General features: G+C 39.4%; 2 protein-coding genes across 2 annotated transcripts in view; one reads left to right on the top strand and one right to left on the bottom strand.

Annotated features, from left to right (window-relative positions):
* Window positions 1–13,766, top strand: part of GPR137B (G protein-coupled receptor 137B) — a 39,722-nt gene extending 25,956 nt beyond the window's left edge. Inside the window, exons 4-7 of the mRNA XM_033099829.1 lie at window positions 904–1,053; window positions 3,379–3,507; window positions 6,368–6,492; window positions 7,905–13,766. Of these exons, the coding sequence (XP_032955720.1) occupies window positions 904–1,053; window positions 3,379–3,507; window positions 6,368–6,492; window positions 7,905–8,016 (516 nt within the window). The 3' untranslated portion in view covers window positions 8,017–13,766. The remainder of the gene's footprint in view (window positions 1–903; window positions 1,054–3,378; window positions 3,508–6,367; window positions 6,493–7,904) is intronic.
* A 1,283-nt stretch (window positions 13,767–15,049) lies between these two features.
* ERO1B (endoplasmic reticulum oxidoreductase 1 beta) overlaps window positions 15,050–25,320 on the bottom strand; it is a 49,313-nt gene continuing 39,042 nt past the window's right edge. Inside the window, exons 13-16 of the mRNA XM_033099830.1 lie at window positions 25,158–25,227; window positions 22,852–22,938; window positions 21,769–21,902; window positions 15,050–17,999 (exon numbers count right to left, since the gene is read on the bottom strand). Of these exons, the coding sequence (XP_032955721.1) occupies window positions 17,939–17,999; window positions 21,769–21,902; window positions 22,852–22,938; window positions 25,158–25,227 (352 nt within the window). The 3' untranslated portion in view covers window positions 15,050–17,938. The remainder of the gene's footprint in view (window positions 18,000–21,768; window positions 21,903–22,851; window positions 22,939–25,157; window positions 25,228–25,320) is intronic.

The following is a 25,320-nucleotide window of genomic DNA, read 5'->3' as shown; positions in this document are numbered from 1 at the left end:
ATTGTGAGGCAGCTCTGTCTTCCGTGGTGGTGTGTCTAGCGTAGTTTTTCTTTAATACATTTTGACGAGTTTTAGACTTGATTTTGCCTTAACTTTCTTATTATTTATATTGTCTCCCATCTAAGGCTTTAAAAAACAGAATTGTGGTTTTAACAGGAGGGGTTAAATTTTAAATTATCAACTACCGTTTGGGTCACGACCATGGCAAACAAGCTAACTACTCCTGGCAAATTAAATATCTTGGAATTAGTGATTTCCAAATGTAAAACTCAAAAAATGAATTTTAGTGTTTTGGATAACTATCTTTCTGGCCAGGGGGCTTTAACTGACTTTGGGAATTGACAGCTTCATACATTGGGGCACAGATCACTGATTTCCTGGTAATTCTAAGCCGGGACTCCAGGGCTCCCCACTTAGGAGATTCCGGGTTTTGAGGAAGCGACAGAGCCTCTGCCAGCCACACAGCTTTTTCCCAACCACTGTCCCTCTGAGAGTGTTTGTCCCCAAGCCACAGGCGGAGCACTGGGCTCAGAGGCCGAGGGGGTCCTCTTGGAGCTGGGCAGTGACTCTTAGAGCTTTAACAGGGAAGCCATCTGACTGTTTTGTTCTTACACGGCCTCAGACAAATAGCTCACACTGTAACCCCATTAAAGTCACGTCCAAAGCAACTCCCAGGCTTCAAATCATCTGTGTGCAGATAACTGAAAGTTCTAGGAAGGGTGTGGAGTGAGGGGAGGTCTGGAGTGGGTCTGAGGCCGGCAGCTGGAGGGTTCTGACATGTCGGGGAGGCTGCAGCGCCCCTGAGGTCCGACGGGCTCCCCAGCTGGGAGCAGGCAGTTCTGGGTGGAGGCCGGCGTCCTGCACCTGCAGTGGGCACGCCCCTCATGGCTCCCGCTTTTCCAGGGCTCCTCTGTGTGTCAAGTGACCACCGTCGGCGTGACCGTCATCCTGCTGTACGCCTCCCGAGCCTGCTACAACCTGTTCATCTTATCGTTTTCTCAGAGCAAGAACGTCCATTCCTTTGACTACGACTGGTACAATGTATCAGACCAGGTCAGTGGGCGCGTGATGTGTCACCCGAATGGTGACTCTTTGCAGCATCGCATGTGGCAGAGAGGTATAAGCTCCTGGCTTTCGCTGGTAAACAGCTGGGCACCTTGACAGCCACTGACCTGTGTAGTACCCACAGCCTCATCTGTAAAATGGGGTCGTAGTGCGTGCTGTTCCAGCTCATACGTCTTGTGCGGAACTCGGATGTGTGCACACACGCGTGCACATGCGCACACGTGCACACCTGGGCGTACTTCATTCTCCTCTATCTTCTGGGGCTCTTGTCAAGCAGTACTTACATTGTTCAAAGTGCTTCCATGTAATTGTAAGATGGCCTTATTAAAGGGTGAAATTTGCACAGGTAAAACACATTACATGTAGGTTTCAGAAAGTACATAAAACTAGGAAGTTATGAGAAATTTTGTAATGGAGCACGAACACTAACCGCATTTCAGGAAATCCAGACGAAAGTGACTGAGGACCTTCAGGTGGTTAGTCAAAACTCATTTACCAGCCGTCTCACTGTGATACTCTCCGTTTCATAAGTTATACGTCATAAAGCAAACGAATCATCTGGCATCCATGTTCACAGAATCTCACAATACGAAACAATGAGTTCACACACTCTCATCTGGACCTTGAAATACGGACTCTTTGTCTCCAGCCCTGGACAGAGAGGTGGGGATGTGGAAATGAGCAGACTCCCTGCCTGTAGGAGTTGACGTCCTCTGAGGAAGAGACCCGCACAGAGAAGCCATTACAATACAGACATAGAACGTCTGTAATAAGAGCCTGTTGGATTGAACTGCAAAAACGCCTTAGTTTTTCCTAGGAAAATACTGAGTACCTAACTGTATACAGATCCATTTCTAAAATCCCAGCGGTGCTTGGAATCTGGACTAAACTATGACTCTGGAAGAAAGAATGAAATGACCATGATAAGTTAAACCTGTGAGGACAAGATGCACTTCAGAATAAGAGAAAGGATTAAAGCAGTGGTGACCACCACTACCCCTCACCCAGACCAATACCACAAATATAGCTGGGAGAAAGTGGGGCCAGGCACTGCTGAAGCTGTGCCCTGTTTGGAGACTCAAATATATAAAAATCTGAACTTCAAACAATGATAAATTAGATTTATTGGAATACACCCAGGATTTCCATTTAGGAAAATATGCATACCATTTACTCTTTTAACCATTCGTAAGTGTCCAGCTCAGTGGCTTGAAGGTTACCCATCTTGCTGGGCAGCCATCAGCATCGTCCACCCCCAGAACTGTTTGACCCCGTGTACCATGAAACAACAGATTTGGTTTTACAAAATAGTTATTTCAGTTTTTCTTTCAAGTAAGGGCTTGTAATTATGATAAATTTAAAATACCACAAATTTTAAAATTTTGTTGTTAGGGGCTATATATTCAGAGATCTAGACCTATGTGTTGTAACCGAGAGAATCTAGGAGCAAAACAAATGGCCACAAGTTGCACATGTCTTCCGTGTAAAATGGAAAAAGAGCGACAAACTATTGAGACATACTATGGGTGGAATATGAGGTGCAAAGTTTGAGAGGAATCTTTCTGAAGAGTACATGATTCGTTTTGGTTAATGTATTTACATACGGTGTAATACTCCATTATAGGAAAAGGATTAAGATTAGGTGATGGGCCCTTTATGGTTTGATTTTGGTGCACTTTCTTTGAAATGTTGGCTTCCTGGTACAGTTACCCAAACACAACCTTGCATGTCCCTCACACACCTTCCGTCTGCCCCACAGGGAGACAGCATGGCCACTCGGCCATATCTCTGCCCCAGAAGCCTGGCGTCCTGGACTCTGAGAATTATTTTCTTGACAGTCTAGCCTGCAAGGAGCTTACAGGGCAAAGAATAGGATAAAGTGAATGTAAAGAGAAGTTTAGAAATTGTCAGGTTTATGCGAGGGATGAGACAGTGTAACAGAGGCACGCTGCTCTCAAGACTTGGGAGAGGGCAGCATATTCTTATTCAGTTGTTGAAGAAAGAAAATCAGCTTGAATTTGAGAAAGTTATTTTGGACATAAGGAAGATTTTGGAGGGTGATGTTATAAAACATCAGAGTGGCAGTTTCCAGGTTAGAATATCCTGAAGAGGAGGATTATCTGCCCTGAATGGTTTAAGTAACTTCCCACCTGAGGGTGGACCATTAGTATTACCTGATTTCAACAGGTACATTTTAGAGAAAGGATTCCACTCAATTAGAATTCGTTTCTGTCCACATTAGAAAGAATTGAGTCAAACCTACTTCCTCTGTCCTCGCTCTAGTGACACCACTTTCTCCATCTCTCTCAACAGGCCGACCTGAAGAACCAGCTGGGAGATGCTGGCTACGTAGTGTTTGGAGTGGTCCTTTTTGTGTGGGAGCTCTTACCTACCACCTTAGTTGTTTACTTCTTCCGAGTTAGAAATCCTGCAAAGGACCTTGTAAGTAAACCATTTTGTGTTTGCAGAAAATACCTCCTCATTCTAATCACAAGATACTCAATTCGAATTTTTTCTTAGATTTTTCAATAGAGAGCCTCTTTCATCCTGTGGTGATATAAAAAAGTCCCTTATTTGGAATTTTCTTCTCCCTTAATTCTCCTTTGAGGGAAATATGTTTTTCAGTTTAACTTTGTTTTACACAAGAAATGAAAGTAAGTCGCATGTCAGGGCCTGGACAGACTGTTGAACTATTTTTCCTGATGCAACAATAGCCTCCCTGTGAACCAAATCTATAAGCTTCTATTTTAGCAAAGGAAAATAGAGAATGGCAATTCATTTCTTCACCCCTGTCTTATGCTGGATGGTGAGTAGGGAATGGGGCCGTAGGAATTAAGAACATTATTGTGAAGAATGCTAAAGCCACTCCTCCAATTTGGTCACATTTCTGCTCAACTAACTTTATATAAATGTCTTTATGAGGGCAAGACAGAAGATGCAAGCTCCCGGGAGCTGGGCCCCATAAATTATTCCAACCACGCTAACTAGTGGTAGAATTTTGAATCTGTGGTCTTTTAAACCCATGGGAAAGTATAATGAATGGTTTTTGTCCAATGTGAGCAAAATGTGGGTGGTAAGGAAAGCATAGCTATAATAACCAATCTGTTATGTTTTACTTTGTGTTTTTTGTATTCATCTCTGGATAGTCACTAATGAGTCAGGAATAGAAAAAAAGAGTAAGACAGGAGTGGGGAGGGTGGTGCAGAAGCCAACCTGATAGATGGGTCTTGACAGAGAATGGCCTTTCTCAAACTTTTTGGTCTCAGGACACTTTACACTGATAAATTATTTTGTTTTAAATTGAGGTATAATTGACATTCTGTTACTTCCAGGTGTATTACGTAATGATTCTGTATTTATATATATTGCAAATTGATCAGTATAGTTAAGTCTACTTAACATCCATCACCACACAGCTACAAGTTTTTCTTATGAGAACTTTGAAGATCCATTCTCTTAACTACTTTCAAACATACAATACAGTATTAATAACTATAGTCGCCATGGTGTACATTACATCCCCAAGACTTACTCATTTTATAACTGGAAGTTTGTACCTTCCCTCATAACACACACACACACACACACACACACACACACCCACCCCCTCCCACCTCAGGTAACCACCACTCTGTTCTCCGTATCTATGAGCTCCAGGGTTTTCTATTTGTTGGTTTTCAGATTCCACATGTAAGTGAGATCATCTAGTGTTTATCTTTTTCTGTCGACTTATTTCACTTGGCATAATACCCTCTAGGTCCATTTAAATTGTCACAAATGGCAAGTTTTCATTATTTATGGCCAAGTAATATTCCATTATGTATATATACTATACCACATTTTTATCCAGTCATCTACCAGTGGACATTTAGGTTGCTTCCATATCTTGGCTATTGTGAATAGCGCTGCCGTAAACATAGGGGGGCACATATCTTTTTCATTAGTGTTTTGGATTTCTTTGGATAATTATTTCAGAAGTAGAATTGCTGGGTCTTAAGGTGGTTCTATTCTTAATTTTTTGAGGAACTCCCACTGTTTTCCATAGCGGCTGCACCAATTTACATTCCCACCAACAGTGCACGAGGGTTCCCTTTTCTCCACCTCCTCGCCAACACTTGTTTCTTGATTTATTGATGATAGCCATTCTGACCGGTGTGAGGTGACATCTCATTGTGGTTTTGACTTATGTTTCCCTGACGATGAGTGATGTTGAGCATCTTTTCATATGTCTGTTGGCCATGCGTATGTCCTCTTTGGAGAAATGTGTCTTCAGATCCTCTGTCCATTTTTATATTGTCTTTTGATTATTGAGTTGTAAGAGTTCTTTATAGATTTTAGATGGAAGTCCCTTGTCAGATATGATTTGTAAATATATTCTATTTTGTGGGTTGTCTTAAATTTCTTGATGATGTCCTTTGAAGCACAAAAGTTTTTAATTTTGATGAAGTCCAGTTTATCTTTTTTTTTCTCTTGTTGCTCATACTTTTGGTATCTTACCTAAGAATTCTTTGCCAAATCCTAGGTCATGAAAATTTGCGCCTGTATTTTCTCCTAAGAGTTCTATAGTTTTTACTCTTACATTTAGGTCTTTGATCCGTTTTGAGTTATTTGTATATGTGTGAGGTAAGGTCCAACTTCGTTTTGTGAGCTACAAATGGTAAATTTCAAGGCATCCCACCTTGTATAAATGCCACTTGGCGTGCTATACTCGGTTAGTCTTAGAAAAGCAGGAGTTTACATATAGTTAGCCACCATATGACAACTTTGTTTCATACGGTTGGTTAACCTTTACGTAGACCACTAATGATATGTACAGGATGTCAGACAAATGCTGGATTTTATGCCACATTTGGTTTGTCGTATCACATCGTTCTGATCTGCTTACTTGAAACCAGTTGAAATTTTTTCAGAGGTAAACTCAGCTTGGGGACAGAAACACGGTGTACAGATTATAGAGGCAGGGTATGGAAACTGGATAATAAACTCTCTCAGAATTATTTCATCATTATTATTTCATTATTTTAAATTGTTGTGTATACCCACATTATCATATAGGTTTATGTCCAGTGTGGGACCATCTAGTTTGGCTGATTTGGGTGTTGTCTGGTGTTACGATAAGGGATTAAAACTATGATAATGTATTATTGCAAGCAGAACCCCGAAAGGAGATTTTGTCCGTACTGATAAAAGGCAGTACCTTTCAAGTATAAAGCAAGTGAAATGAGCTTTGTCTCCCTCAAGGAGATCTTGTTTTTCTTTGTCAAGTGTGAGGCAGTGTCTGAACCAGTAACTGTCCTTCCAGACCAGCCCTGGAATGGTCCCCAGCCATGGCTTCAGTCCCAGATCCTACTTCTTTGACAACCCTCGGAGATATGACAGTGATGACGACCTTGCCTGGAACATCGCCCCTCAGGGTCTTCAGGGAAGGTGAGCCCCTGCTGCGTGTTAGGGAGGCGGGGCTGGAGGGTGAGGGCTGCCGGTGAGATGGATTCCAACCAAAGGAACGTGGCTTCACAGAAACCCTGGAGCAGGAGGTGGGTGTGTGACAACTGCAGCCAGAGCAGAGACCCTCCCAGGGCTGTGACCTCAGTGGGCATGGTCAGCCAACAGGAGGGGGGGGGGCGGGGGCAGCTGCAGGATTCCCTTCCTCTTTGCTCAGCCACACACCACTGCCTGCCTGGTAATCTCCATATCCCATCCTGCTACCTGACTTCGAGGCCAGCAGGGGCCAGCAGGGGCGAGAGGAGCAAAGTGGGCTGACCTGGTGCTTGGCTGGGCCCCCTCTCTTCTCTGCTCATGTCCCAGGACCCTGCACTGTTCTGTGAAAGGAGCTTCAGGGCATGTTTCTGACAGGTGAAAGCTTAGCTAATGCAATCCTTGGCGAATTTAGAGACCTGTCATTAACGTAGTACCATAAACTTTCTCCCCCCTGGGAGGAAATGAAAAAAGATGTAAAAGTCCTTAGAAAACCTTAAAGGAGCTCTGAAGAGAGCCCTTGCTTTAGCGACGGTGGGGAACTGAGGAAAAGCTGGGAGAACACATGGCTTTCTAAGTGGATCAGGGAGCAGGGAGGTCCCGGTCGCATGGGATTAAAGATGGTGCTTGGGAAAGAAAGACCAGTCCACCAAGCCAGCAGATGTGGGGAGCACAGAGCATCTGGAAGCGAGTCAGTGAATCATGGCTTCCCGACACCAAAAGTTGTCCTAACCCTCTTCCCCAAAACGGTTCTCTTGTCCAGTTACCCTACTGCATGTCCTGCTAGCCATGTGTGTCTCTCTTTGTATGTGCCCTAACCCCTCACCTGCCAGAAGTGACGAAGAGCTGAGGGAATCCTGTGTGGAAGACCCCGTCCACTACATAGACAGGAGAAAATAACAGCAATAATTGTACATTGATTGCTGACTGTATATTAAGATACTGTTCTAAGCATTTTATAGGTATTAACTCACAAAAGCCCAACCAGGTAGTTAGCAATATGACTCTCATTCTACAGATGATAAAATGGCACTAAAGCTATCTATCCAGAGACACACAGGTAAGTGAATTACACTTGACGTTGGGATTCAGATACAATTTGTTAGAACATTTTGTTACACATAGTGATTGGTGTGTGATTCTAGTAATGCTGCACTTCCAGGCACTACAGATTTCCGTCGACTTTTGTGAGCGCACTTCTAGCCCCTCCCTGTACATAGCACAGTCTTAGGGGAGAATGGGCTTCAAGAAACTACTTTAAAAAACCTGGGAATTGTCTGCAGTGTATCTGCCTAAAGCGGACGTGTCATCAATAGCGATTACAATGTTTCACGTCACTGAAATAATCTCTTTTTCTTTTGAAGTTTCGCTCCAGACTACTATGATTGGGGACAACAGAGTAACAGCTTCCTGGCACAAGCGGGAGCTTTACCACCAGACTCAGTTTTGGATCCTGACAAACCAAGCCATGTTTAGCACCAGTTAACAGTTTTATGGAAGACTCCTCAGTTGAAAGCTTCTGAAAGCTTCAGAAAGACTAACTTCATGACAGCTGAATTTTTAGGGCACTTTTCCTTACTCAAGTGGACTTGATTTTTATTTGTTACAGGTTTCTAATGGCTCCATAGACTAAGCAATAATAACTTAGATTGATAAAACCTTATTTTAGTACTAAAAAGGGAGCCTGGCTGCCTATCTCAGTGGGTATAATTTAAACTTTAAAAAGTTCTGTACTTTTATAAAGATGTATTTTATATAACTTAATAATGCTAAAATATACTAGGGGTTTTTGAGAATGTTATTGCAATATATGTTCTAGTTTGCACAGACTTTTATGCATAATTCACTTTAAAAGTATACAGTATATGGTCTGAAGGTTTTTTAAGGCTTTTGGACTAAAGTATTCCTCAAATCCTTACCTCTTCAGGTCACTCAGATTCTGAGCTCCACGCTGGTAGACTAGATACAGCTGACGACTACAAAGCCAACGCTGGTAGACTCCAAATACAGCTCCAGGGTTGAAAGTTAGAAAGTAGCAGAATGTCAACAGACTCCATATGAGGTAACTGGCTCCTTAGAGTTCCTTTAGGACCAGCGAGGTGATCCCTCCAAGAGTCTCCTCAATTTTGCCAAGATTGGCACTCCTGTTCAAGAGGTCACTAATGTATACACTCCAATGCTAAGGGTAAAAATGTCGATAGAGTTAACCTAAACTCTTAAAACTCCTCTGCGCTCTCCAGAGATTTTGCACAGTTTTTCAGCCCAGTGAAGTCTAAGACCTATTATACCTCAGGACTTCAGCAAGACAGCACCTTTCCCAACTCACTGACGGTTCGTTACATTCAAGGAACAAAGAAGGTGTTCTCAAAAGGGGATTAATAAAAAATACCCCTGGCGCATGAGCCAAAAGACTATATGGAATCCTAACAGTTTTCCTTTCATTCCCAAACATACTTAAAACAATGCCCTTTATTTTTAAATAGCCCTGAAAGCAGCCCACTAGAAGCTGCGTGTTTAAAATGGGAAAAGCACTGCAATATTCTCTAGTGTGATTCCTGTCTCTTAGTCAAGTAAAACGGGCAGGTTCCAGACCACTGCTTATAAGCTGTTTAAGTGAAACACTTGTCATGCAATACTAGTTTCCCCGACATAAGTGCCATTCTGAAACCTCCAAGAGATATGTATATAATATATATAATATATTCTGCAGTTGTAAAACTGCCTATAACTGGAGACTGGCTCTTGAAGGCGGTTAAATACTCTGATTTTCTACAAAACAGAGGTAAGGTACTAGGGCAAGTCCTGTTACCAGAGAAAGTGTTCTGCTCTGCCGAGGGCGTCTCACAGCTTGGGACAGGGAGGGCGGGGGAAGAGCTTCTGTCAGTACGTATCGTACCTACACGACAACCCCCCGTTCAGATGTCTCTTACTTCCCATTTTGGTCTTCAGGAATAATTTATCTCTGGGCACTGATTTCACAGAGATCAAATCTACTTCTCCTATCTTGATGGTATTTAAAATTGGGATTTCATGTTTTACGTGGTCAGGATTGGGGTTTTCATTTATACCTTGCATAATGGCACATAACATTCTTGACTTTCAGTGTGGAAGAATTTGGGTCATGTATCATTTAAAATAGTTACTTTCAGGGGAAATTCTACACTGAAGCAAAATTTGCACTGATTATTCAGGTTGCCTTAAGATATTTTAAGTGTTAATCTAAACAGCTCTAAGAACACCCTGACTTGTCACTTACCACACTGTTTTTGTTACTAATACTTAGGAGAATTTAAAGGCATACTTAGCATATGCTTAAAACTCCTTTACATCAATCAGGCTTTCAGAAAGTACTGCATTCTTCAGTATTAGCTCATTCCAGGGTAGATATATTTTTAAATACAGTGATAAAAATATCACTAAAATCATGCAATTATACTCATCCTATGATGTATAAACACTTTTTTTATTGTTATTACTGGCAGGAAAATTGAAATAGTTAATAGGCATTAACTAGTAAAAGCCATAATCTATTTTTATGATAAAGCTGCTAGTATTTATTTGAACTACTTTTTATTGGAAAGGATAAAAATGTTCTAAGTGCCTGTTTTTCTCTTCGTCCCCTTTTTAAAAAGTAATGCTAAAGCACAAACACATCTAGACTATTAAAAACTATGTGTCACATGATCTGTCTCTTTAGTAAACACTCATGTATATACCCTGTGAAATGGTCCAGGTATGGATGGAAAGGAAAGTGCAAATTCCCTTGAGCTTCCCAACTTACTTGTGCTGCGAAGTACACTAACAACGCTACTCCTTACATGAAACAGGAAAGGCTAAGAGAAGTCAAGGAATGGTGATTACTGGTTCTAAAGTTCCCAAATGTCCTCGTTTTAAGGAAACATAATGAAAGTTAAAAATTGATGGGGAAGAGTCAATATCCCTAGAAATTTTGTGCCTCCCTGTACTCGGATTCAGCACTAAAAGGCTGCCTGCGAATGCTTCTGGCATCTATAAGAAATACGTGGAGGCAGTGAACTGCAGAAGTAGGCACCTAAGAAATCCAGCTGATTTGTGTAGCCATCTTTCATTGGCTCTTTTCCCTTTTCACAATTAACCCATTTCATTGAGCCGGTGAACAAGGCGTCTGGGGCGTCCTACATACACCTGTGGAGGGTGAGAAGCTTTGACTCTTAAGGTGTATGTACAGTTATCAACCACAGTTAGGTCCGTTCTTACCTGAGTATGTCAGGCATCTCAGGCATATCTCAGTGAGTAACTGTGCAGGTACCACGTTTGGCTGCATAGATTAGGCACAGTCATTAGTGCAGGCCCAGATTTCCTCTTTTTACCAAAATCCCAAGGACCGCTTTTTGGTGGCCTTGCTCACTTAACCCCTATTAAGAGGAGAGGAATAAGCATTAGGAAAGCCTGGAGCGTGAGAAGTGCTTTGAGAACATTCCCATTTATCGTTACATAGTGCATATTACTAGAATTGCTTTTAGTTTTTAGCAGTAAAGGTGAACTTACTTGAGAACTAAGGGTCTAAATATTTGAAACTTTTATCAAGATTTCCAACTAAAGAAACTTGGTTAAAAAAATACTTGCTTTCACTTTAGATGACCACATGGTAAAATAGAGACTGGTCTGGGGCTGATCAAAGACACAGCTAATAGGCATTTCCATTTTTTGTCTATGTGAGAATTTTAATTAACATTTCAAACTACATCCAGTGGTACCTCGGTTTTCGAACATAATCCGTTCCGGAAGACCGAGTTCTGAAACGTTCGAAAACCGACACACAGTTTCCCCTTAGAAAGTAGTGCAAAATGGATTACTCCGTTACAGACCTTTAAAATCAACCTCTACAACTGCAAATTTAGCATGAATTTTACTGTCTAATGATACCATAGATCCATAAAATTTATGGCGTTCGTAAACCGAAACGTTTGTCCACGGAGACGTTCAAACACCGAGATACCACTGTAATGCTGCTTAAGACTTGTCACGGTCCAGACGAAGGAGCTGTTGGAAAGGATCAGGCTGAAAAAGCCAGTGTGTGCCGAGTGCCTGTGACGTGACAGGCACGGCTCGGACGTGGTGTCTGTGGGCGAGTCCACAAAGGCAGCAGCGCTCTCCCATCAGCCACGCTGGCCACCGCCGGGGCCATGAGGAGACCGTGCACCAAAGGGTCACAGGACCTGGAAGTCTGCAGTGATGTCCTTGTGGCCCAACTTCAATCTGCTGATTTCCCGTCCCTGTGGCCCAGCTCCTCTGGGCCTGGGCGCTGAGGGTGGGTTCCTTCAGCATGAGGTTCTGAGACTCGCTGCCCAGGTCAAGTGTGGGTTCCGGCCTCAGGCCAAATCCAGTGACCCAGCAGCACCTACTGGTTCCTACCAAGATGGATTCCTTACCTCTGTTCCTTGACCTGTGGCTGGGACCTGTCCTGTGTTTCCCCATAAATGGACTATACCTTGCCAGCGTTAATTCTTTGCCCCCAAACCTGGCCTTACCTACCACTCAGAATACGAGACTGCCTCCAGGAGACCTTCTGCGTCTGGACTGCAGCCTCTGGACTGGAGCTCAGATGTCGGCTCTCTTCAGCCGACATGAGCCACACAACCCCTCCCTTTCACGACTGCTCCCTGTCACCAGGTCCTTTTCTTGACTCAATCTCAGTTTCCCGTGCACCTTATTAACCTACAACAGCTCTTCCAGGCTCCTTGCAGTTCCAGGTCCTGGAAGGCAGTGGCTGAGGTGTTAAAGGGAAAGAGTACGTTTGGGATAAACAAGCAGTGCTCTACCAGGGCCACGCGATTTGTGTCACTGGTATGTCTGGTGAAGAAATCCACAGGGAAAGTTAAATTGTATCAGAACACTACATGACAAGTGCTCCCTCTGCTCTGACCGAGGGGTGTTAGATGGACGACTTAAATGGATTTTACTCAATCTGTGACAACTCAATGACACTGTCAGGCAGACACAGGTTCATCCACATTGAGGGCACCTTCTCCACTAGACAGGTTTCTGTTAGCTGTTCCTCTTCAACTGATAGAATCTCTCTCTTGGTGCATTCTCATTCGAAACGAGATGTAACCTACTTAGGTTGTGGAATTCATAAATTCTGCGCTGGTTGGGATACTTGTCTGTCTGTTCGCGCTGCATCCCCAATCCTGGAACAGTGAACGAGCGTCAGACCCTGCTCTTTGGGCAGACCTCGTTTTTAAGCTGACTTCTGGCACTTTTATCCACTGCCTATTGACTTTATAGGTTTAATGCTCATTTATGGGGCCCATCTATTTTCTTATGAATCTTGGACAGATATCCAACTTTTGGACATAGAATTCATAATGGAATAAAGAAGGAAATATGGATTTGCTATGTAGTTCTCAAATGATTCTTAGAAGCTAAGTCTAAAAATAGAAGCCCTGAGATGAAATTCTGTCTACACAGGCACTACAAATCCTGCTTCTCCTTGCCCTTACTTGTTTGAGCACTGGCAAGTAGAATGCAGAAATAACACAACAGGCAGTAAAAAGTAGATCTGTATCAGGTAAAGTATCAAATTAAAAGAACAGTGACTTTTAACACATTGAATGGTTAAAAGTGCAATCCTTGAGAGAAAACACTGAGTTGGGCAGAGTTTTAGAGGGATCCATTGTGTTAAAGGATTTTTTTTTAAAGCTCATATGGAATAAACAAGAACAGCTAAAGAAAATCGTGGGGGGAAAAAAAGGTGAGAATGAGACAGGACCAATGCCCCAAATAGTAAAACATAGACCCCGAGTAATTAAAATAGTGTGGTCCTGGTGCATGAGTACATAGACCAGTGAAATAGAAAGAGAACCCAGATAGAGAGCCAAGTTCTCGTGAGATTTTAGGTATGATAAATGTAACATCTCACACTCGTAGTAAGGAAAAGATGAACAGTTCAATAAATGATATTGGAATAACTGGGTAATCATCTGGGCAAAAATTAGTTTGGATCCATAACTTACACCTCATGCTAGGATACACTCCAAAGAAATACAAATTTAGATTTAAAAAAATTAAAACATAAAATTTCCAGAAGAAAATATAGGTGAATTATTGCTATGGAATGAAGAAGGCATTCTGACTCACAGTCCAGAAACCACTAAAACAATAAATTAGACTGCATAAAAATAAAAATTTGCATGGCAAAACCACATTAAGCAAACCACATTAGGTCAAAAGATAGGCAACACATCAGAAAAAAATTTACAGCTCGTTACAGTGAAAGGATTAATACTCCTAACCAATAAAGCACTCTTAGAAATTCATAAAAAGATAAAAATGGCACAAGATGTGAACACAAAGGTAATACAAATGGCTCTAAAACATGGTAGTCACTTGTAATGAGAAAAAAGACATACTAAAACACATTGATAATGTAATTTCGCATCTATCACAATGGCAAAAATCCAAGTTTTTATTAACATCTGTTGTAAGGTTGTGGCTAAGTGGGCACTGTCTAAATTGCAGGTGGGTATATGAATTGTTAACCACCCCCTATGAAGGCCAGTATTCTAATTTCTTTCAAAATTACATATGCATATGGTCTTTCACTGAAAAATTTCATTTTGGGGACTTTATTCTACAAGTACATATTTATATATGTGTGAAATAACATATATACAAAGCCTGGAAACAATCCAAATGCCCATTAATAGGGAACTGGTTAAATGACTGCATGTTCATATAATGGAATCCCAAGTAGTTAACAAAAAAAACGAGTAAGCTATCTAGTGATATGGGAAGACGGCTGAGAAAAATTAAGTCAAAAAAGCAAACAGTATGTATATGATGCCATTCTTTGTGTAAAAATGAGAAAAAAATAAAAGAGTTTACATTTTTATTTGCTTGTACATGCCTAAAACAGTTATGGATGGAAACCTAAGAAACCAAGAACAGAGTTATTTGTGGTGGGGCTGGGGGAGGGTGCGCATGGGGGAAGTTGGGCCAAGGACAGAAAAAAAGACATTCCATTGTACAGCTTTTATACTTTCTGGTTTTTGAACTACGTGAATGTATTACCTGTTCAAAAAATTAAATAAAATAAGTATATTTAAAAAGCCTTGTGACTCAGTACAAATTAAAAGGTGCTGAAAGTCCCCGATTTTTAGTGGAATGGCCAACTTAGGAAATCACAGACAGCACATTCTGGGAGGACGCCCCGGAGTCAGACTTTCTGGTTTCACATTCGAGTCCCACAGCCTAGAGTGTGTGACTACCGACAAGTGACTCAGCCTCTTACCCTGTTTTCTAATGGACAAAACCAGTGACTGTGCCCACCTGCTGTGCTGCTGTGACGATGAAATGATCCTTGCACAGCCTTTAATCCAGTCGCGGCCACTGCTTGCTGTTACGACGACGATAGGAAGGAACAACCTCAGACCACTTACAGATTTTCTCCCTTCTCCACAAATTATAATCAAATCCTCCTCTCAAAAAAGGAAATATTTAAAAGGGGAAAAAAAACAAGAAAAAAAGATGGTAGGAACATTTACTTTAATTCACATTTTTTACTACATGGTGGGTACAACAGCACATTATTTGCAATTCTGTTCTAAAGCCAAGGTGTACCTGTAGATATTACTAAAACAGAGTACACACAAATTTGTGTTTCTGTTGTTTTATCAAATAATTTCCATGATGCCATGCACCCAGTCTGTGTAGTTTGGTGAGTAGCTATGGTTTCTGCAGGTACTTCCAATTTGCAAACTGCTGAGACGTTTACTGTGAACTGTTCTCAAGTTCCCAGGAGAAGGCAATGCTGTCCTTTCTTAGATACAGTGGCACCTAGGGAAAGCCGGAAAATGTGGCACAGTGTTTCATATAGACACAGAGATTACAAGTATTAAGTAATTCACAATGTTAAAACATCAAAATATTTGACATCAAATTTCAAAACTGAAAACTATTACTATTCTGTCTGATCCTCCATTATAATCTAAGAATCAACACAGGAGAAACATTCAAATTTTACCAACTTTAATATTATGGTCTTTCTAACTTACATAGATGCCACTTAAGGAAAAACAAAACAAAACAAAAACAAATTCATGCCATTGAAGGAAGGGATATTTTCCTCTTGTTTAGCTTCATTACTTCATCAGCTGGTACAATTATTTCTGTCAGTGCTGGATTATCAAGTGCTGGATTTTTAAATTAGGTGATGAGATAAAGACAAAATGCCAAGAGGTATTACCAGCCAAGCATTTTCACAAAGCAACCAGTACTTTAGTATCACTTCACAACAAAAACTATGTGAATTGAAAAAACAGCTTATATTACAAGGACCATAAAACATCACTGGGCTCACAAAACAGCTTACAATCATTTAAGAAATACATACACAAAAATGTAGGCTGCCCCCCACAATCTAATTTATGGTAAAATAAAGTTAAATAAATTTCAGCTTAAGAATACTTCATTTGTTTACTTTCTTGGTAGTGAAAAAAATTTGTTAAAACTTTGAAAAGAACTTTTAATCCTAATTAGACCCTTTAATTTCCTAGCATTCTAACATATACTTTTTCCTAAGCTTCAAACAAATCACAGTAAAGAAGAAAAGCAAATGGAAATAGCCAAGGATTTTCTCCAGTAAACAACAGTTTAAATAATAGCCTTTATCTTTAACTAATGGAACACTGAAGTAACCCTACCAAAAAGATTTTTAAACTTAAGGTAAAAATAGACAAGTGCAAAACTCACATTTTCTTAAACTCTGAACACTAAGAATAATTCTTATTAATTTACCAGCAAGATTACTTAATTCACTTTTTAGACAAGTTTACCTTAAGGTCCCCTCTCCCACCATACAATACTTCATCTCTAAAAATGAAAAGAAAAAGTGGAGGAAGCTCCAATCAAGTCAGGCTGTTTTATTTGACTCAACAAAAACCACCACCACCACCACCACCACCAACAAAAGCCCGGATCTACAAAGGTTAGAAATTGGGTAAGAAATAATTAACTAGTGAGACCTTGCTCTCTCCTACCACATCCCTGCCTCCTATGGTGACTACATATTTTTAAAGGATGGGTGAGCCAACTAAATACAATTAAAATACATCACTTAGTCATCAATGAACACATTTCAGGCTTTGGCAGGAGAAGAAACAGGTTTAAGAGCACTTATTTCATAAAAGACTGAAGAGTCTAAGGAAAAACATCACTTCCACACAGATGCAACCTTCCAAATTAACCACGTTATATCTACTAACACCTTTTTAAAGAATCAATATTTTAACTATTAAGGATGCTTAACTGCCAGGTTTAGAAAATGACTGTTTAGGACTAACTGAGTCATCTGTTGGTACAAGTTACATTTATATACAGTGAACTACAATGACCAGGTGGAGAGCGGGGAAGCTTAAAAGAGGCTGGAACTAACCTACCTGCTGAAATATCCTAGGAAAGCAAATGAGATTGAGAAGATTGCATAGATTGTATTCTAAAATAAAATATTTAAAAATGCTTATTTTAATTTAAAATAGTAAATTCTGTGCATATAATGTTTTAAATTGTCATTATAAATCCACAAAATCCCATTCAAATTTTATCAAGATGGAAACTAGTGAATATTTATGTTTTTTTAGACTAAATGAAAATTTCTAAAATTGAAGTAGGAACAGAAAAACGCAAACTCAAAAGAAACTGATTTCTAGGTTCTAAGAGTCCTCCTGAGCCAGCCAACTACACACAGGAAATCTGGCTGGTGGCATAGGGGACAGTCCTTATTCACCTTGACCAGCACAGGTCCTTCAGACCAAAACAACACAACAGCAGCAACTACAAATTTAACTAAAACTAACCAATGAAATTGAAGTTGAAGTCCTGGGGATTCTTAAGTAATTTCTAGAACTATACACTGAAAGGGCTTTCATCGTGCTGACACTTCCATGTTCTAGAAGGTGACACAACGCTAGGCAAGGTGAAGCGCACATTTCAAAATCACTGATAAACCGTTACCACTGATACAGCCCTAAGCAACATTTGTTCCCTAGCTCTCCGTTTCCATAACAGGCTGTTAACAGTGTTATCAGGATGGAGACATTGTCATTTAAGTTTGAAATAAAGCATAACAAGAACAAAAGCAATTCTAAACAATAGCAGAATATTCAACAGATGAAAACATGAAATTAAACACAGAATTAGTATAACTTACATGTTTTAAAAGTATATACTTCATTTATAAATACCTCTAATTGATAGTCTATTAAGAATCATAAATATTCAAGTGAACAACTGAATTTTCTCTTTAAGAGTTCAGAATTCTCAAAGTCGTTGAAGATTAGCTTCCTTCTGTTGAATGTCCAAGAGTAAAAGTCTTCACACAGTCACTTTATGTCTCTAATTAGACATATAAAAGCCTTTATTACCTACTGTGTTGTAATAAGACTTTAAAATTCTGTAATTCTCTTATACTTGTGGAAAGCCTGTAGGAGAAAAAAAAGCATATTAGTACAGCTAATGCGATGTATACATATTTCAAACAATTGATGTTGTATGGGTTATAATATGAAAGCAAAATCCAAAATGTACAACACTGACTACTGAAGCTTCCATTTTTAAATAAGTATGCTGAAATTATGTACTAAAGATTAATAAAACACATAGCTATGGTTCTTTAGTCTTGGTTTACAAGGAGCAAAGGAAGCCAGTTGCTTATCAATGAATTTTACATTAATAATGGGAACAGTGATATGAATAATTTGTTACAATAAAGAACCCCAAAACATTTATATTTAGTCTATTTTACACGTTCCTCTCCAAGTGTCCACTCCTTTCTTGTTGCTCCCCAAACACATGAATTTGTTTTATACCATTAGCTCCACAATCTTTAAGGGCAAAATTCTGTTTATTTTTTGTCTGCTGCCGAATCCTTGTGTCCTATGCCCATCAATGCTTATGGTGTTCAATAAATAATGAATGAATGAATGAAAATGCTTCTGGGTCCACATCCAGCAATAAAACTCTGGAATGGTAATCACAAAAAAATTCTACAAGCTCAATTATCCTTTTGTAAAATTCAAGCTGGATTGAATTTTGAATGTAAAAATTGAATGTTTTCTTTCTATAACTTAGGATATTACAATATGCAGTATTCAGCTATTCTCTTTATACTAAGTACTTAATAAAGGATCACTTCTACTGAGAATTTAGGATATGCCAGGCAATGTTCACACACATTAACTCATTAATTGTAAAAAAAAACAAAAAACTATAAGGTAGATAAACTTAACCCTGATTTTGCATTTTAGGAATAATGAGGCTCAAATAGATGGAGTAATTTTCCCAGGGTCACCCAGCTAGTTGCTACATTCATCAAATCCCAAGACCGTATGGCCACTCAAAATACCTATGCTCTCTATGGTATCAAAACCATTTTCTTCATACTCTGACAATTTGTAGGATTAATGGAAAATGAATTCTTACTTTAATCCTCAGAATCTTAAAGGGTTAAAACAGTTTTTAATTATTAGGAAAAAAAATGATTCTAAACAAAATAAATGTGTAAAATCATATACAGTATCTCAAACTAGATGCTGAAAAAAACCCAAAACTTATCAAAATATATATGAAGATGCAGTAAAAGGACCAAGGCCTAACTAATTAAAGAAAAGAGCTTATAAATATGCTGAGAATAAAAAATCACGCTCCACGTCTGACTTAGACACAAATAGAGAAGGTCAGAGGGCTCCAAGGTTATGGGACAAATTAACTGCAGGCGAGTCCCTTTTCCCAGGAACACAAACTGCCCAGCAGTATATGGACCGTTACAGCACAGTCTCTGTGGAGATGCAGTCCAGACTTCACAATTTATCCCCCAAGAGATATTTGCCACGTTCTCTGTTGTTATTGTAAGACTGACACAAGAAGGCACACAGTAGGCCTGCATCTGTCTACTGCTTTACCCTTTCGGAGGGGCGCTAAGCGGTACTGTAACATCCAGCAGGTACAGTGATGTCCTCGCTTTGTTCCCTAGAAAATAAACTGTTTGATGGAAGTGTTGAAACTATCAAAACATGGCTGTTAGTGTAGGAAAGATACTGCAGAGTATTCAAGATAAAGACACATTTTCCAGGGTTCAGTGGCCACAAGCAAAGACAATACCCACTAGCACCACGTGATGGAGAAATGCCGCGCTGGGTGCCCTGACCGAGGGAAAGCTGTATTAAATAGGTCGTCAGCCAGAAAACTACCAGTTCATTTAAGAAAGACTACTGCACAAGAAACTCCTCAAAGCGTAAGGAATTCTGTGGGTTAGTGCCCCCCAAAATCATTTACTCTTTAAATGGACTGATAATCAGGTGGAACATACAATGAAGTTAACAGATCCCATTAATTATTAAGAAAAACTGTAGCATTCTTTAAGAAAGAATAAGCATATAGAATCTATATGAAGGAAACAATAAAACTCTACTGAATAAAAAAGGAGAATGGCTAAGTAAATTGTGATATATCCATGTAACAGAATATTGGTATATATCACAAATAACGTCTATGAAAAAATTGTAACATTGGAAAATGATTACAATATAATTCCAAGTAAACCAGAAGAAACTATACAAGAAGTATGCTTTCAACTCTAAATACATACACACACATACATACAATACACATACTATATATGTTAGTTTTTATTTATTAGTAATGGGGAAATACACATCAAAAATACATCAAATGTTGAAAGAGTCCTAGGTGGGATGTGAGGGATTTTTAAATTTAGTTTTTAAATTATACTCTCATATGTCTTTCCAAGTTTTCTAAAATGACCATGAGTTACTTTTATAATTGGGGAGGAGGAGGGATGACTATTTTAAAAAGCAGATGGATAAACTGCAACTTGTGTTTCCCTGGGGAGGAAAAAGCAGATTAGGCTGTACCTTACTTGTGTCACCATCCAATCCTGAGTGTCATTACCCTTAAGAAAACAAAGGTTTCTCACATCTAGTTTAGTCAGGAAAAAGAAAATAAAAGGACAATTTTTTTAGTACTGGAAAATAAGAGCACTGAACACCCAAAGGTGCTTGTGAATCCCTCATCACCACCCCACTGCATGGCGCCCGGGCCGCGCGCTGTGGGTAAGAAGTGCTGTCCGTATAATCGCACTGTACCTTCACGGTAACTCTGTGAGAAAGGTTTGGACCTGCCCCATTTCACAGAGCAAGGAAACAGCTGGAAGAGGGCAGTGATGGGCCTGAGCTCACACCCGAGGAAGTGGCGTGGCCAGGCTCAGACTCGGGGGGGCCCCACTGGGTCGGGCAGGCACCAGAGAGCAGTAAGGGTGACACCAGGCTCCACACACAACTAAGGCGGGCAGGTGGCAGTTAGGACTTAAATTTCATTTTAAATCATTTAAATTGTTTCTCCTCTTTTCTCTTACTACAGGCTTCGTAAGTGAGTGGACTGAATTTTGCATGAAATACCCATTACCGACGGACAATCTTATGTCTATGTTGTTTGAAATCTTAACCTACATGGTCATCTTTACAGGGGAGCAACAGGTGACATCTCTGCTAGTAAGATAGGGCAGGGGAAATTCACTTATTTTTATTTTAGCTGCCTCTTTTTAGCTTAAAAACGCAATGTAAGAAAACATAACAAATAATCTCTGTATCACTTAGCTCCTTTATTAAAAAAAAAAAATCTCCCTTAACTTGACTTTTTTGCCTTTCCCCGCCCCCCAGAGCATAGTATTATTTTCTTGATTCTGTTCCTTCTGTATTCCTTGGTTGGTTGGTATTGCATGTATCTTTACAGGCAAATTCAACTTATTTTTGAAACCATCTGTGGTATAAACAAATAGCAAACTATATATACTATATATCTGTATATAGAAAAAAAAATGGAGTAAGAGTGCGTGAAAGAAAAATGCCTCCTGGGTTTAAGAAATAAGAGAGTTGAAAGGTTTCACCTCTCTCTTTCATCACCTTCTCGGCCAAGCTCTCCTTACCCCTGCTATTGTTCTTGAACAAGTGACAGCAGCTAAAGAGGATAATGGTATAGTGAGAATATTTTCCCCATACAAATGGGAAGGCAAACACAAATGCTGTGAGCTGTAGAGAACTTGGCTGTGAGTACAGGTGTGATAACATATGATGACAATTCTCTTTATCAACAAAACAAAGCAAAACAAACTACTTCGGCAGAGATGACCTTTGCAGCTGGCTGGCTGAAACCCGCAGGAGAATCAATCCTTACCTTCCAAAGGCATTTAAAAGAGCAACAATTTCTTGTCGAGTGAGTTGGAAACCTTTCGACGGGCTATTTTCTGGAAGCTTTTGGATTTCTTTTTCAGAGAATAGTATCTTCAGGGCAGTTCCTAAGCCCTGAGTCTAAAGAAAATAGTGGTAAACTTACAATTAAATTCATACCATAACTACTTTAAAGGCTTAAAGGAACAGTCACTGTGATGAGTCGGGAATGCATAAGAACTGACCTTCACTGAAATGTCACACTATGCAAAATACAGTTTCTACTTCCTCATGGATTTATGCACGTGGTAAACTTACCTAAGCTGTTAAGGAAACCTGACTAGTTTAACACTTGTTGGACACATACCATACTACTCCAAATTACTAAAATGCCTTTTTTTAACCTAGAAAATGTCACATTAGGATTACAATGTTCAATATGTAACCTTGAACCCATAAAGCATTCTTTAGCAACTCTTAGAAATTATTAGTGATACCTCACTTAATAATTTCTCAATTATTAGCACTAGAGAAAAAGAAAAATCTGATTTCAGTGTAGCTTCTGTTAAAATAATTCTCTCTCTTGATTTTCTATGACTTATTATCTTTGTAAAATACAATAAGAGATAAAATATCAATCCTTTTACACTAAATATATAGGGACATGGGCCTGGTTGGCAGAACTTTAATATTTGGTGACTAGGTGGCCTTCTTTTGATCACTGAAACAAATTCATTGACCACAATGTCATAATTAAGACTTTTTATATAATTATACTTTATCTTTCATATCTTTAATAGAGTACTAATATACTCTATTTATAACCACCAACTGCAGAAATGAATCTGAGATTGTATCAATAGAAACAGATACAATAAAACCCAATCATTAACACAGAATAACAGAACATCCTTCACATGCACATATAACACAGAATTTAATATTAATTTTTTCATCAATAATACAGAAAAACCACACTTAAGATTTCTAATTCAATGAACAATGAGGATATTTTAATAAAAGCTTTCAACTCCTCAGTGGGAAAATCTAAGATTAGTAATCGTTTCAAAACAGAAGTCAACACACAAACCTGTAATTTCCCCCACAATCTGCATTTGTCACATCCAACACAGTCCATTATACGGGAAATGTTCTTGAAATGTAACCGGAATTCCTCCTGCCATGCACAAAATATTTGCATTCTAATTAGATGTTTAAAATGAAACTGCATTCGTCTGAATTATAAGAAATAAAAATGCTGAGTTTATTAATGACGGAATTGTGTTTTTCAACAGTGAAGAAGAAAATTATTTGAATTTGTATGGCATAACATGGCACATAACACAACTAACATTAATGGAAATTTATAAAATTCATTCCACATATGAATTCAACAAAGCACCAACATATGCACTTTGAGGGACACAAAAGTAAATAACACGTGGTTTTTACTTTTAAGCTGCTTCCACTAGATACCTGCACACAACCAGTGGTGATTACAGCTATCTTCTATTTCAAACAGAATATAATATAGCTCGGTTTGAGGCACTGCTTTGTGTGAGTCTAAGCCAAAGCTTGTCCTAGCACGAAGGTCATCCCTTCCTCTCTTAGAGCCACATGGTGTTGGCACGGGGGCTGCACCAGCGTCGATGGCTAAAGGGCGGTGCCAGGGGCGCCATCCCCGCCCCGCATGTGCCAGGGCAGCTTCCAGGGGCGCTGCTTCCTGGACCCTGGTATTTTGCTCTCATAGCTCCCGCCCAGGGAGACTCCTGCCTGTCAGCATCCGCACGTTTCTATGACTAAGGTCACCTCACCTTACCTAAGGATGACACTAGTTAAGAGAAAGTTTCCTGATCTTTTATACGTGGCAAACTAGGAAAATCATTGTATTGTACTGAGGTGAACCGTTTATTGCATGAAGCTAGAGGCAAGCAGCCTGAACACTCTGGTCACCCCGAGCCCTGTCCAGGGTTCTGAGGAACCGGCACCTTGGCCAAAGGGCAAGCGATAAAATAGAACACGCAACTCCTTGGCTCTCGTGTAATTCGTGTTCTTTGGAGCGGATGGAAAAATGGACTTAGGTTCTCCTTTACACACCTTTGACAAATAGCAAACACAATGTCCTGCATTTTGTCACTGATAGCTAGTTATTAAAACTCAGCCCTTTCTCAGCCTCACCTTCCTCGTCTACAGAAAGATGATGATATAGTTGTCCTATCTATTCCACAGGGGCTCTGGGACGATCAAAAGTATCTTTGTATAAACACTTAGAAAATAGAAAGCAGTACAGAAGTGAATTAACATGATATTAAATACAGTAATAGCAATATGCCTCTAAAAACAACCATAAAACAACCTTCCAAAACTATAGTTGTGGGTAAATTATTTACTTCATTTCAGAAACATCAAGAAACTCTTACAATGGAGAATCACTCAGATCTAATTTATTAGTTCTTGTAGTATACCCCCATCTAAAATATCACAGGGCCAAATGTGTTTCAGAACTTTTCAGATTTTAGAAACACTGTACATACACTATTTATTATGAAACACCCCACCAGGGCGTGTAGCAACACCCTGTAACCAAATATATTAATGTTTTTTGCAGCAACATGTAAAAATAGTAACACAAAGTAGAATTTTTTAAAAAACATTATAAATATTCTTACATCAGGTCAGATTTTGCTAACAAATTAATTCGCACCAAACATAAGAAAAATGTTTCCGTTTTTGGAGCTTTCGGGATTTGGGAATTGCATATAAAAGAGGGCAGAGTTGTACTAGAAGATGACTTGCCAGCCGATTTCAAATCCTCTTATAACATTTTAAGTGTACAATGTATTCCTTAATGTACTTAATGTAAGTGAATTAAAACAAAGACCTCCTAACATGAAGTTTCATGATGTTCCTAAAATATATCTTCCTTTTGATATCACAAGTTAACAGATAATTTTTGCCTTTTAACGTTAGTCCATCAGGACAAAAACAATAGTTTCATAAATTGTAACACTGCATAAAATACACTTTAAAAAATACTATTTATTGCCTTCAAAGTGGTTAACAGCTAATGATCTTTTGAAAGACGCATCAAAACAATACACACTGTGACTTTAACATAAGAAAACTCTCTCTCAGACTAATGCCCTTTAAAAAGTCATTCATTTACAAAGGAGCCATACTCACTGGTCATTGAAATGACTGAGGACTCACTAAGCAGTTGGTCAAAAGAGAAAGGAACTGAGAAATGTGGAGAAGGGGCTGTGTGTATCATTTATTGTAAAATGCAATCAGACCAACTTCAACGAGATGGACAACTGGGAAAGAGGGTTCAGATGCACAGGACAAAGACACAACCAGCAAACTGTTCCCACCCCATCCACCACTCAAGGACTTTACCTTTAATGACTTGGCCCCCTTTTTGTCCCCTGCGAACATGGATTTCTCGTCAAAATGCATGGGAAAGGACCTGATGAAATGACAATACTATAAGTTACAGACAAAAAAACGTACTATGTATTAGAGCTCTGGTAGAATTTTCTATCCCTACAAATATCTAAAA

This window comes from Rhinolophus ferrumequinum, chromosome 27 (genome assembly GCF_004115265.2).
Source record: "Rhinolophus ferrumequinum isolate MPI-CBG mRhiFer1 chromosome 27, mRhiFer1_v1.p, whole genome shotgun sequence".
In the NCBI taxonomy this organism is placed as follows: Eukaryota; Metazoa; Chordata; class Mammalia; order Chiroptera; family Rhinolophidae; genus Rhinolophus; species Rhinolophus ferrumequinum.
This window is presented reverse-complemented; position numbering and strand designations above follow the sequence as displayed.